The sequence below is a fragment of the Hypomesus transpacificus genome, chromosome 9 (genome assembly GCF_021917145.1).
Source record: "Hypomesus transpacificus isolate Combined female chromosome 9, fHypTra1, whole genome shotgun sequence".
Taxonomy (NCBI): Eukaryota; Metazoa; Chordata; class Actinopteri; order Osmeriformes; family Osmeridae; genus Hypomesus; species Hypomesus transpacificus.
The window spans coordinates 2,368,784-2,382,440 of NC_061068.1; the positions used below are offsets into that span (position 1 = coordinate 2,368,784).

General features: G+C 46.5%; 1 protein-coding gene across 5 annotated transcripts in view; it reads left to right on the forward strand.

Moving 5' to 3' along the window:
• kif21b (kinesin family member 21B) overlaps positions 1–12,124 on the forward strand; it is a 67,884-nt gene extending 55,760 nt beyond the window's left edge. For 3 of the 5 annotated variants that reach the window (XM_047026014.1, XM_047026012.1, XM_047026013.1), the window contains 7 exons: positions 370–506; positions 2,164–2,344; positions 2,581–2,745; positions 2,930–3,047; positions 3,173–3,343; positions 5,102–5,301; positions 7,718–12,124. In XM_047026014.1, the coding sequence (XP_046881970.1) occupies positions 370–506; positions 2,164–2,344; positions 2,581–2,745; positions 2,930–3,047; positions 3,173–3,343; positions 5,102–5,301; positions 7,718–7,802 (1,057 nt within the window). In that variant the 3' untranslated portion in view covers positions 7,803–12,124. Of the gene's footprint in view, positions 1–369; positions 507–2,163; positions 2,345–2,580; positions 2,746–2,929; positions 3,048–3,172; positions 3,344–5,101; positions 5,302–5,771; positions 5,911–7,717 lie in introns of all 5 variants that reach the window. The other 2 variants (XM_047026010.1, XM_047026011.1) reach the window with 1 other exon arrangement.
• Positions 12,125–13,657: the final 1,533 nt, after the last annotated feature.

The window sequence follows — 13,657 nt, forward strand, 5'->3', positions numbered from 1 at the left end:
TAACTGGGATGGATTGAGAGACAGTGGAAAAGAAAGATGACAGACAGCCTTAAATAAAATGACAGTAAGGATTATAGATGCAGCAACTAAAAAAGGTGTGTAGGTTTGTGTGTTTGTGAGTCTGCAGGTTTATGTTTGTGTGTGTTGTGCAGGTTTATGTTGTGTTTGTGTGTGTGTGTGTGTGTGTGTTGGCTAGTGTGCAGGGTTATGTCTGTGTGTGTGTGTGGGCAGGGTGTTCTAACGATTTTTGATCCTCTGGTGTGTGTAGGTCTGTTATAACATCACATCACTGGGGGAACACGGGGCACAATCCGTCTGGTGGACGGTGTGACTGTGTATGTGACAATGTGTGATGTGTGTTTCCCTCAGGGGGGTGATCAGTCCCTTGGGGGGTCTGAAGGGGGGGCGGACGACGCCCCTGCAGTGTGTAGCCGCGGCTGAAGGACACTCCAAACCTGTCCTCTGTGTGGATGCCACCGACGAACTGCTCTTCACCGGCTCTAAAGGTACACACACATACACACATTGGATTTTAACCTGCACTGAAATATAATGCGCACTTGATACGGGAACAATGATACCAAGCAATGCACGAATAGGCTATAGGCAATCTTACAGCATGCCGTAACACACTTCGGTTGTGGATAGTATGTCCATACATAGCAAAATCCATTGTTATGTCTACAAAATTATAATTTAATTTAAATATAGTATAAGTTTATCTAGCTTGCAAATCCTGAGGATAGCCTATCGAAGTTGAATTAGCCAATGTCGTTAGCAATGCTAGCCAACGTTGGTTTGCTAGCTGTATATAACATTTCACTGGGTCTTGCAGCTGTTTGATTTCCTGAAATTATTATGAAATGTTATGTTCTACTTGCCATTTGCCTACTTTGGCAAGTCAGTGTATTTCCAAGCACTGATAGTTTAACTGAGACGACACAGTAAATAATTCCTCTTTCAATAAGCCCCCATTCCAGTGTTGAGCATTCAATTAGCTGCACAGTCTGTAGAGATCTTGGGACAAAGCCACTTTTTTGTTGGGCTATATGCCGCTTCCAAATATAAGCCGTACAACCACAAGAAAACTGTAAAACCGGGGTACAAGCCGCAATTTTATTTACACACACACATACGTGTAACAGACGTGGTCTTGCAAGTTCCGTCAGAGGCACTGTCCGCTCCGACCAGGAGTCGAACTTACCACCTCCGACTTCCCAAGCGCCACCACTACCAACTACGCCAACGTTGGTAAATTATTATTGAAATTCTTACTCATTTTTTTTCTTGCAGAACAGAGAATCCTACAACAGAGCATATTAAATAAGAGCAGAGCAGAGTACAATACAGTATAAAAGGGTCCTCATCAAGTACTCATCAATGATGATAACCTTTTTGTGAAACTTTTGTGAAAAATATTTTTTCATTCTTCAGAAACTTTCCCCACCCTAAAAAAATCACACTTGAAGTGTAAGTCAGAGGAGAGGGAGAACAGAGAATCATACAACAGAACATATCTTGATGCAAACCTTTTTTGTGATTTTTAATTGATCATGACCGAAACGTTTATTAGTTACACTTGGCACGTTGACAAAAGACCAACTGACGTTTTCGCCTAAATTTTATGGCTTCTGGCTTGGCTTCACAGCGTACTGTAATGTAACATGTCTTTCTCAGTTTCTAACAAAAATCTGGAAACGGAAGGGATCTCTGAGTGTAGGGTTAAGAGAGAATAGCTAAGGGTTAACAATCTGCTCTGGTTATTAAAAGTCACAAGAAGTTGGAGATCTGGCCTGGTCGTGGTAGTTACGCAGGTTACCTCTCTTCACAATGTGTGCTTACTGTGGCGCTGATGGACACTTTGTCTTTTTTGATTTCTCAAATAAATGTTGCCGTTATAACAAACTGTTGGTGGTGTTAAACGTGTGATAAGTGAACGGATGTGTTGTGCGGCCGAAAAAATATTTGAGGTATGCAAGTGGAAAAGGTCGGGAATAGCTGCTGTACAGTTGGTAACCCTGACTCTTTGTGTCTCTCACCCCTTTATCCACCTCCTCTCTTCCTGTATCTCCCTCTCTCTCTTTCTATTTGTCTCTCTCCCCTGTATCACCCCCCCCTCTATCTCTCTCTCACTCTCTTGACCCTCCCCCCCTCCCCCCCCAGACCGTACCTGTAAGATGTGGAACCTGGTGACAGGTCAGGAAATCGTCACACTGAAGGGCCACCCCAACAATGTGGTGTCTGTGAAGTACTGCTCCTCCTCCTGCCTGTTGTTCTCTGTCTCCACCTCCTACATCAAGGTGTGGGACATCCGCGATTCCGCCAAGTGTGTCCGCACCCTCACGTGAGCGCCCGATATCCTTTTTTTGTCTCTCTCTCTCTCTCTCTCTCTCTCTCTCTCTCTCTCTCTCTCTCTCTCTCTCTCTCTCTCCCTCACAGTGTTGACGGTTTGTGATTCTGTCTTCTCTCTCCTTCATCTACCCTTATGTTGCTGTTCCTCATCTTCGTCTCTTCTTCTATCATTTCCTTCATCCATCACTTCCACCCTTTCTACGTCCCCACCCACCTTTGCTCCCCCAGTTCGTCAGGTCAGGTGGTGTCGGGGGATGCGTGTGCTGGCTCCACCACACGCACCATTACCTTCTCCCAGGGAGAGTACCAGATCAACCAGATCGCCCTCAACCCCTCCGGCTCGGTGCTGTATGCTGCCGCTGGGACCTCTGTACGCTCCTGGGACCTCAACAGGTAACACATCGAGAGGCATGAGCACACGGGCACCCCCTCAGTATTTCCTGCTTATTCTACCATCCTTATTCTTCTCTTCACTCCTCTCTCTCCCTTTACCTCTCTGTCTCTCTCAACTCCTCCCTCTCTTTCCCTTCCTCTCTGTCTCTCTGTCTGTCTCCTTCCATCTCCTGCCCCCCTACAGGATGCAGCCAGCAGGGAAGCTGACAGGCCACACAGGCTCAGTCATGTGTCTTACGGTGGGTCAGTCTCTCCTGGGGAAGGACCAGGTCATCACCGGCTCGAAGGACCACTATGTCAAGGTACACACACACACACACACACACACACACACAGAGGGTGCATATGACCCTCCCAGGCAGTAGATGTCTGGGAGGTATGGTAGTCAGCGCTGCTGTTTCCTACTTGACGAGTCGTCTCATGGCAGGTGTTTGACGTGGCGGAGGGCATGCTGGGAAATGTAGGCCCGGCTCACAACTTTGAGCCCCCGCACTACGATGGCATCGAGTGTCTGACTGTGCATGGAGACATGCTCTTCAGTGGTTCCCGTGACAACGGCATCAAAAAGTGGGATCTGGAACAGCAGGAGCTCTCACAGGTATGTGAGTGAGAGAGAGAGAGAGAGAGAGAGAGAGAGAGAGAGAGAGAGAGAGAGAGAGAGAGAGAGAGAGAGAGAGAGAGAGAGAGAGAGAGAGAGAGAGAGAGAGAGAGAGAGAGAGAGAGGAGAGAGAGAGAGAGAGAGAGAGAGAGAGAGAGAGAGAGAGAGAGAGAGAGAGAGAGAGAGAGAGAGAGAGAGAGAGAGAGAGAGAGAGAGAGAGAGAGAGAGAGAGAGAGAGAGAGAGAGAGAGAGAGCAGTCCTCAGGTGTGTTGGTTATCTCAGGTGTTCTCCTACTAACATGTAAACATGTCTCTTCTTCACGTCCTGGTCTGAGGGTTAGGCTGTCCTCCCTAGTCTGATCAGCACTGAGGGTTAGGCTGCTCTGCTAGCACCAGCCATGAACCAGGTTGGTAGCAACAGCCATGAACCAAGTTGGTAGCACCAGCCATGACCCAGGTTGGTAGCACCAGCCATGAACCAGGCTGGTAGCACCAGCCATGAACCAGGCTGGTATAAAGGCAGGAAACAGTTTGACAGACACACACTACCTGCTTACTCACTCGCTCACTTTCCTCACATCACTCAGTCAGCCATTTGTCCTGGAGCAGGACAGTGATGAGCAGCATGGTCTAGTGGCCCCTGGTCTTGTTCGACCGCGTAGCCAAGACTGTCTCTTTTCAGCCAGGTCAAATCTGTCATGTCTCCTGTTATCCAAGACAAGCAGTCTCCTGTTATGTGGGAGCAGAAAGTCAATATGGCAGTGTTAAATTCAAATAATCCTAGATGAGGGTTGAACAAGCATGGCGACAGGCAGCCAGAGCTGGAAAGATTTCTGTGTGGTGTATCGTATTTTTGGGAAATAAAACCACGGCTTGTACCCCGATTTTACAGTTTTCTTGTGGTTGTACGGCTTATATTTCAAAGTGGCATATAGCCCGGTTTTAGAACAAAAATGTGGCATCGTCCCAAGATCTCTACAGACCGTGCAGCTAATAATAATAATAATTATTATTTCAGTAAATCAAACAGCTGCAAGACCCAGTGAAATGTTATATATACAGCTAGCAAACCAACGTTAGGTAACATCGCTATGACATTGGCTAATTCAACTTCGGTAGGCTATCCTCAGGATTTGAAAGCTAGCTAAATTTATACTATATCAAAAATAATTTTGTAGACATGGACAATGGATTTTGCCACGCATGGACATACTATCCACAACCGAAGTGTGTTACGGCATGCTGTAAGATCGCCTATACTCGTGCATTGCTTGGTATCATTGTTCCCATATCAAGTGCGGCATATATTCCAGGGCGGGTTGTAATCCGATTTACAAACACAAAGCTCCCATTCTGGTGGTGTGCGGTTTACAGAATATGCGGCTTGTTTTTTCCGAAAAATATGGTATGTATGTGTGTGTGCGCATGTGTGTGTATGCATGACTGGTCACAATTCACTCATTGTGTTTGTTGATTCAGTACAACATGGCAGGTAGTTCTCATTGATAATTCATCCAGTAGCATAATTGTATGCTTCTAAAATGGTCTATGTTGCTAAATTACACTGTTGTCAACAACCACCTGTCTGTAATTTCTTGCCCAAAGATGTTCAAGCTGAGTTTTTACCATTCTCTAAAGTTATACACATACCCATTGTGTATACTGTTCCTTTATCTCTCCACTGAAAAAGTCAATTCAACCTTCCTCTCTCTGTCTTTTCTGAATCCATTCTGTCTTTTTCTATTCCTCTCCTCTCCAGCAAATCCCCAATGCCCACAAGGACTGGGTGTGTGCCCTGGCCTTTGTGCCCGGCCGGCCCCTGCTGCTAAGTGCGTGCCGGGGGGGCATGATGAAGGTGTGGCACGTGGACAACTTCACGCCCATAGGGGAGCTCCGGGGTCACGACAGCCCCATCAACGCCATCTGCACAAACTCCAGACAAATCTTCACCGCTTCGAGGTACAGCCTAACCTACTGACCATAATAATAACCCTAATCCTAACCCTACTAACACTAACCCTACTGCTTTACGGGGGGATAAGGTCAGGTTCAGAATTTAAGGACAGCTCAGCTAGGGTGAAGTTCTAGTTGTCTTGTACAATCAACATATTTTATGAATACCATGTAGGGTTAGGGTGAGGGTCACCTGGGGTTAGGGTGAGGGTCTGTTCTCTCACTCTTTCTCTTCTGACTGTTTCTCCCCATTCATCTCTTCTAACCCTAACCTCTCGTCACTGACTTGACAATTTCACTGATCTCCTCCCCTCTCCTTTGCTCACCTATTCACCTCACCTATCATCTACTCCCTTTACTCTCCCATATGCTCCTCAACTCCACTCCCCTCCTCCCCTCTCCTTTCCTCCCTTTTCCTCTCCTCCCCTCTCCTCTACCCTCCTCCCCTCTTCTTTCCTCCTCCCCTCCTCCTGCAGTGATGGCAGGGTGAAGTTGTGGAGCTATGTCCCAGGTCTGACTCCCTGTCTCCCTCGGAGGGTCCTGGCCATCAAAGGCCGCGCCACCAGCCTCCCATGAGCCTCTGCTCCGCTCGCCGCCTCCCCCCGCTCTCCTCTGGTACTCTCTCTCTCCTCTGGCACTCTCTCTCTCCTCTGGTACTCTCTCTCTCCTCTGGTACTCTCTCTCTCCTCTGGCACTCTCTCTCTCCTCTGGCACTCTCTCTCTCATCTGGCACTCTCTCTCTCTTCTGGTACTACATTTCTCCAGTCTTCCTTCTGTTTATTAGAATTCTGAATTCTGAATCCATACTTTTTTTTTCTAGGCGATTTTCAAGTTGATCATTTGTCTCCTTTATATCTTTTCTCATACACTTCTGCTACCGTCACCTTTTCCTACTCTATGAGTAGTAGCGAATATCTGCCCTAATTGCTTTTCACTTTGAACAAGTTACTCAGTTCTGCTCAGCCTGCTTGTGTCATCTGGTACAGTCCAAGATGGCCGACTGTGAGAGTGGTCAGCTCTGCCCCATCTAATTGGCTCCAGCCTTCCACAGATTCAGCTTTGCTAGTTTCCTGAACAGAATAACATTTAGCGTCAGCTCCTGCCAACACAATGCCTGACAAATGTTTGCTTGTCACCGTTTTAGTGAGTGGAATGTGTGGTGGGCTTTGAAAAATGAAGTAGCGGTTGAAAGGAGGTGATAAGGTGGAAGGATTTGCCTAGTCAATAGAGCTGAGCCGGGAAGAAGAATGTTCTCATCCTTCAGGATCCTAATGTTGTTATACTGTAGTTCTCAATACACGTCTCTAAGATGTTTATCTGAACATGAGAGAGAGACAGTATGAGGGTGGGTGAGAGTTTGAGGAGGAGGGAGAGAGAGGGGAGGGAGGGAGAAAGAGGGAGAAGGAGAGGGGGGGGGGGGAGCGATAGAGTGGGGAGGGTGGGTGATGGAGAGAGAGAGAGGGGAGGGTGGGTGGTTGAGAGAGAGAAGGGGGAGGTTCTGTTTGTGCAGTGTTCTTGCAGGGGAGGCTTGTCGACACGGGGTAGAGTGATGTTTGATGTCTATTTTGGGTCTGAGTCCTTTGTGCTCTGTAATTGGTGAGGCAGTGAGGGGTCGGTGTGTTTGTGTGTTTGAGCTGGTATGTGTGGATGGGGGGCAGAGAGGAGGGGAGTTCATTCTCTTTATTTGAACTGCTGGTTTTGATGTTTGTCTCTCTGGTCTTGTGTGGGATGTACAATGGATGTGTTTGAAGATTCAGGAAATTGAGTCATACTTTCTGTCCTCTCTCCTTCTCTCACTCATGTTCTCTTCCTCTGTCCCCAATCGTGGCTCTCCTCCATCCACTGTCTCTATCTCTCCTGGTTTCCTTCTCTCCCTCTACTCCACCTCTCTCTCCCTCTACTCCACCTCTCTCTCCCTCTACTCCACCTCTCTCTCTCCCTCTACTCCCCCTCCACCTTTCTCTCTCCCTCTACTCCACCTCTCTCTCTTCCTCTACTCCCCCTCCACCTCTCTCTCTCCCTCTACTCCCCCTCCACCTCTCTCTCTCCCTCTACTCCCCCTCCACCTCTCTTTCTCCCTCTACTCCACCTCTCTCTCTTCCTCTACTCCCCCTCCACCTCTCTCTCTCCCTCTACTCCCCCTCCACCTCTCTCTCTCCCTCTACTCCCCCTCCACCTCTCTCTCTCCCTCTACTCCCCCTCCACCTCTCTCTCTCCCTCTACTTCACCTCTCTCTCTTCCTCTACTCCCCCTCCACCTCTCTCTCCCTCTACTCCCCCTCCACCTCTCTCTCTCCCTCTACTCCCCCTCCACCTCTCTCTCTCCCTCTACTCCCCCTCCACCTCTCTCTCTCCCTCTACTCCACCTCTTCTCTCCCTCTACTCCCCCTCCACCCTTTCTCTGTTCCTCTACTCCCTCCTAGTGACATGACAGTGAAGATCTGGACAGTGAAGATGGAGAAGGCGACGGTCAACAGCGGCCATCGTGTAGATGTCATCCGCATGTGACTCCATCTTGTCACCTCAGGCGTTCACACATCAAGGCGATGCAAAGTGTCATTTTTTTTATTTTGTGCTTTTTCTACTGCCATTCCTACTTACAAAGTGCCATTCTGGTTTGAACTGATTTGAATGAGATGAAACCCCATAAATGGTTGCTCTCGAAGCATTTAAAGTAAAGCATCCTTTTTACTGAGTAAAACAAAACCAACAAGCAAAACAAAATGTCCTTGATCGACATTCATTGATACAGCTGCTGACAGACTGAAGTATTTCTGTTCCGTCAAAGATAACACGTCCATAACCTCATCCTCAGGGAACGCCATATATGAGCCAATAGAATTAGGAGGAGGATTTCTGCAAGTGATTTGATCTCCAATAGGTTGATTACAGAGTCAAACGTGCTGAAGCCTGTGTTGGGGTTAGGGTTAGGTCTTGTGTTGGAAGCTCAGGGGATGCTGGGTGCTTTAGGATGGTGGCAGAAATCACAAGGATATTATATAACACAACGATAGAAACACTGTTCTGATGTGTTTCTTCTGACCTCCTGTTCAACACTAACCCCTCCCAGCTCCACAACACTAACCCTGTGTGTCTATGTTTCACTCTAAAGGTCCCTCTTCCCCCAGGAGAACTCTTCCTTACCTCAGTGAAACTGGTTCAGGTGTGCTGGTCCAGCTCAGTGTTTGTGTACTTAAGGCATGTGTAGCGTTCTGATTTCTCGTGTCCTGAAGTGGTGTGAGGTAGCCTGTGAGCTCGCAGGTCTTTGGTCTGAGCTGGCTCCGGGGGAAGCCCAGATCCAATAACACCACTAACACCGACAGTCCTGGAGGAACTAACAAGCCATCCTCTTATCGCAGAGAGAAATGCTCACGCTTGCAGAAATGGGCTACCCACACACACACACCCCTACCCAGATTACTGTGCACCTACACAGACACACCTCTCCAGTTCACTGCACATACACACATAACCACCAACCTTCAAGAGCTCCACAGGGGTTAAAGTACCAGATCGTTATCTCTCTCTTCCACACAAAGCCTGAGACTTCCATGCAGATCACCATGAGAGCTCTCTGGCCCTGTGTGCTGGCCTCTCAGCACTCCTGTCTGAAGGTTAGCCATGCTGGTGGACAGCCCAGCGATCCCAGGCTCGCTGTGCTGCACTGCTCTGGTGGCTCCAGGCTAGATTTGTCTAATTGGAGCTCTCAGCTCGGCAAGCAGCTTATTTAGGCTGGTGTTGGGGAACTGGGTCAGAGAGGAGAGAGAAGAAAATCTTTCTTTCTGTATTGAGATCCTTTCTTTTGTTGAGTCGAAACTACTGCAACTATCTCGCTATCTCGTGTGTGTGTGTGTGTGTGCACGTGCTTTCCTCATGCCTGTCAGGCCTTGGCACGCCTTTGCATCCTAGATTTACCATCTGCTTAATGGAACATTTTTATCACCGTCAATCAGAGCCTCCTCAGGCGAACACGCACAGATAGCAAACGTTTTATTTAAACTCGAAACTCGTAACCAGTAATGATAAGAACATTAGTAAGCTTATCACCCTGTTTCTGTTTTACCGCCTGATGCAGATTTACAACAAGAAAAGCAATGCCATCTTGATGCGTATAAATCTATGAACAGCCTCCCGCCACCACACACCCTCCCCCCTTTGCAGTTATTCCTTTGTAAATTGAGTGCGCTTTACCCTGCTTAAGATGAGAAATAATCGTGTACTGTGCAGTAGAACCTTGGATTAGAGCAAGATATCAGTGACTTGGAAAACACAGAACAGAGATTCTTGATTGTTCTGATTCCACATCAAATCCCATCCCATTTTCTAGTATTTTTCTTATATTTGTTAAGATGTGAGAACATTGTGAAGATTGATTTTATGATCTGGTTTCTCACAAGACGCTGATGCTGCTAGCTGATATCAAAACCTACTGGATGGTTTTTGTTCCTTTATTGAAGGATATGGGAAATGCGACAAAGCAATCCTGGTATTTTTTTGTCTATATATCTAGAAGCAGGATCATGATAAAATAATAATATGGCAACCCAGTATAGATCCCTTCATGTACCAAATGCCTTGACTTTACAAAAGCCATTTTTAAAGAGACCATAGTCTCAGACTCTGGTCCAAGATGGAGTTTTGAGCCTTTCTTCTGTTTCCTGCTATTTGCCTTATTCTGTCCAAGTTCCTCTCATAACATTCCTCTTCATATTGATCATCTCAACCTGCAGAGATATTTGGTGTGGTGCCCATGTTGGCAGCTAGAAAGATCTCCTGGCATAGCTGATGATAAGCGTACAAAGCTAAAGTCTCTGGTGCTAAACCTGGTAACCTACATGAACACCTCGTTTGACCTCCTGTCCTGGTCAGTTGAAACACTGTGTGTTTTACATGCTCCTGTGGCATGGCTGCAGACTACTCCAGTCCTGGGAGACTAAATACCTTTAGTGATGTGGCATTCGTGATTTCATCCGTCAGTGAAATTGATTATTTATACTGTTTGAAAAAGAGCCATCGCTAATGTGAAGTCCTGAAGCCTAATATCAGGCATTGATGTTCCAAAAACTACAGTTCAATTCACCTGTCAGGGCACGCACCTCTGTAACGAGTCACGAGGTGCACTTCTACTGAGACTTGAAACTTTTGGAAGAGAAACTTCTCAGATTCCTTCCCTGGTCTAGAGGGTTGTTATCCTGTTTCCTCCACCCACAGCTTCGCCAATTAAAAACCCTGAGCTAGTTTGATAAGAGCTAATTTGCTAAGAGCTGCAGTAGTTTACTAAGAGCTAGTTTGCTAAGAGCTAGTTTGCTAAGAGCTAGTTTGCTAAGAGCTAGTTTGCTAAGAGCTAGATTGCTAAGAGCTAGTTTGCTAAGTTGCTAGCTCGGCTTCCTGTCTTGTGTTGCTTTCACTGTGTTCTGCTCTCGAGGCTAAACCTGTCTCTTCTTGCTGCTTTCACTATTTCTATCTATCTCCTTTCTTTGTGTAGTTGCTAGAGAACGCCTGGTAGTGCTGTAGCTTTAAGGTGCCTGGCATGCATGTACATAGGCTGTGGGACTGCATGATGAGGACTGGGCCTTCGCAGAACTGTCAATCATTAAGTTTGAAGTTGAACCTTTTGAAAGCTAAGGATGGTCTACTTATTATCAATGTTATCATTTAGTTGTAAGTGTTGAAGATTCAGTGATTACTGAACAGTATCATGAAAAAAGAGAGATCAGAATGTCTCAAGAAGCCAACTGGAGTTCTGCTCGTGGTTAATGGTCTGGCTGATGTGCCCATCATTTAGTAGGTCCAATCCATAAATCTTGTCCCTCGATTTTCTGTGACTTGATAATTTGTATATATGTGTAGGACTGTATATGCAGTTTTTATTTAATTTATTGGTTTAACTTTGAATGCTTGGTTATCTTTTGCCCCATAACTCCCTGGAGACCCTGAGCAGTTCCTGGAGCTGTGAGGGAGCCGGTCATGCAGACCTACTGGGCCGTGTGTGCTTACCTCTGAAAAAGGGACTTGGGTCTAATGTGATGGTGCTAGTGAGTGATATGTCCTTGCTCTCGTCTTGCTGTTTATCAGTCCCTTTACCCACCTACAAGGGGCAGGGTCCGGTCACTGCACTAAGCCTAATAAGCACATTAAGCCTACCGTTACAGCAAAGCTAACAGGCTAACGTTAGAACCTGTAATTGCATGATATTTAATTCCAGTTTCAAGCATGTTCCTCTCCTTCAGGCTAACCGCCTGGAAAGGGATGAGTCCTCTGTCTTCAGCCCCCACTGCCTCCACACACAAGCAGACAGGATGGTGGACGTTGATTACTGTTTGTCTATGCTTCTGTTGTTAATCTGTAATCAGACTGTATCGCCTTAGTTGGTAGATGCTTGTCATGTTTTCTCTATTTACACATGTTCTCGTCTGGTTCTAATTCTATGGCTGAAAAAACATTCTGGGCTTACATCTCAGCTGCTGTGGAATGCGAGCTTCTGGAGGGTACATACTCTCTATCAGAGAGAACAGGCCTGCCCAGCGGGCACGGTCACCAGGGAGGCTTTATATGAGGCATTGTGAGGTCATGTGTGGTCGAGAACCTGAACTTTGACCCTCCTGCAACAGGGAAGGTAATTACAGGGTTCAAAGGTCAAACATGGCTTTTATTGCACAGACTCCTCCCTCTAATCACTGTAAATATGTACAATTTATTTTCTTTTTCTTACAATGTGCATGTGACCAAACCATGTAACACACCTGACTGTAAATACTGTAAGTACAATTGTATTTAATAAAGCATCAACGTTCTTTCATGCAAATAAAAACAAGTCAAAGTCCAAACATGACAAAGGTAATTGGTCTTTTTTCTTTGTTCTGAAACCTGCGCCATGCTAAACTTCCCAGACAACCTTAAGTGAACCTGTCATAGTTTGACAGGCCCCATTTTCCTCAAATGCTTTTTTGCTGTCAGTTTTTGCTGTGGCGTAGGGATATGAGCGTAGGGTTAATCAGCCGCTGTGAGGGGCCAACCCACCGCCAGCCTCACGACTAACTAATAGCCCTGTCCTCTAATCCAAACAGATTGCTTTCACTTCTCTCTCCATTTACTTCAACTTGTTCAAAATGCCAGCACCCAAGTCCTCCTGTCCTCAGAGAGAAAGATTGACCTGATGTGTAGGGAAGGGGTGAGTTATTGTGTTCTGGACGATAGACAGCCCCTATGTCAGGGGGTGTAGGGTGGGAGGAGGGGGAGGGGGTTGAGTATTTTAACAGCAGTAAACATGTTCGTTCAGGGACCCCCCACCCCCCCGGCTCTGCCAGCTCTGCCGTGAGGGTGGCTGTGGTGTTGCACCCACACCTCATACAGCTGTGGTGTTGCACCCACACCTCATACAGCTGTGGTGTTGTACCCACACCTCATACAGCTGTGGTGTTGCACCCACACCTCATACAGCTGTGGTGTTGCACCCACACCTCATACAGCTGTGGTGTTGCACCCACACCTCATACAGCTGTGGTGTTGCACCCACACCTCATACAGCTGTGGTGTTGCACCCACACCTCATACAGCTGTGGTGTTGCACCTACATCTTTGTTTCCTTTGCAGATCAGGATCATTACCTGCTGTGTGGGTGCGGTTTGTCAGGGACTCGGCAGAAATATCAATCGTAGTCATAGTAATGTACGATGGTTATTAGAAAACAACACATTCCCTCCCGCATTCATACTTGGACTCAGTTCTAAGACCATAAACATTCTCAATGCTCTCTAACTCACTCATTCTCTCAAACTTGGAGTGTAAGACCAAGATGCATGTGCACACACACACACACTATTCTCTTTATCTCTCCTCTCAGACACACACACACACACCCTCCCTCACTGCCACCCTTAGTTTGGGTACCAGTGTGCTCTACATCTGCTCTGTTCATCAATATTTAAACTCAGCAATAGAATTTTAATGTTGTACTCTGTTTAATTTCATAATGACTATGGTGAATCTGGTCTCATTTAATTACCCATCAGCCTCTGCTTGCAGTCCCTCATGTCTTCCTCCCAGCGCTGGATAACACCAATTAGCATTCTTAGATACCAGTATCACCGTGGTAAATGCTGCATAAATACATAATCAATTTATTTCCTTAAATAGCTTTTGTTCAAAATAATTCAAAAATGATTTTGAATCTTCTCTTTTCCTCTTAACTGCACATCATTTTCCTCATCTTTTTTGTTTTTTTGTTTCATTTTTGCGAACAAGTTTAAACTTATCTATTACCCATTAAAGTGTTATGACTCTGCTGCTGGCAGTGGCGCTTCAGCTGGATGTTTTACCACTGAAAAAGCCTGCTCACTTCTGCTGAAGCTGGCATTGTAGGG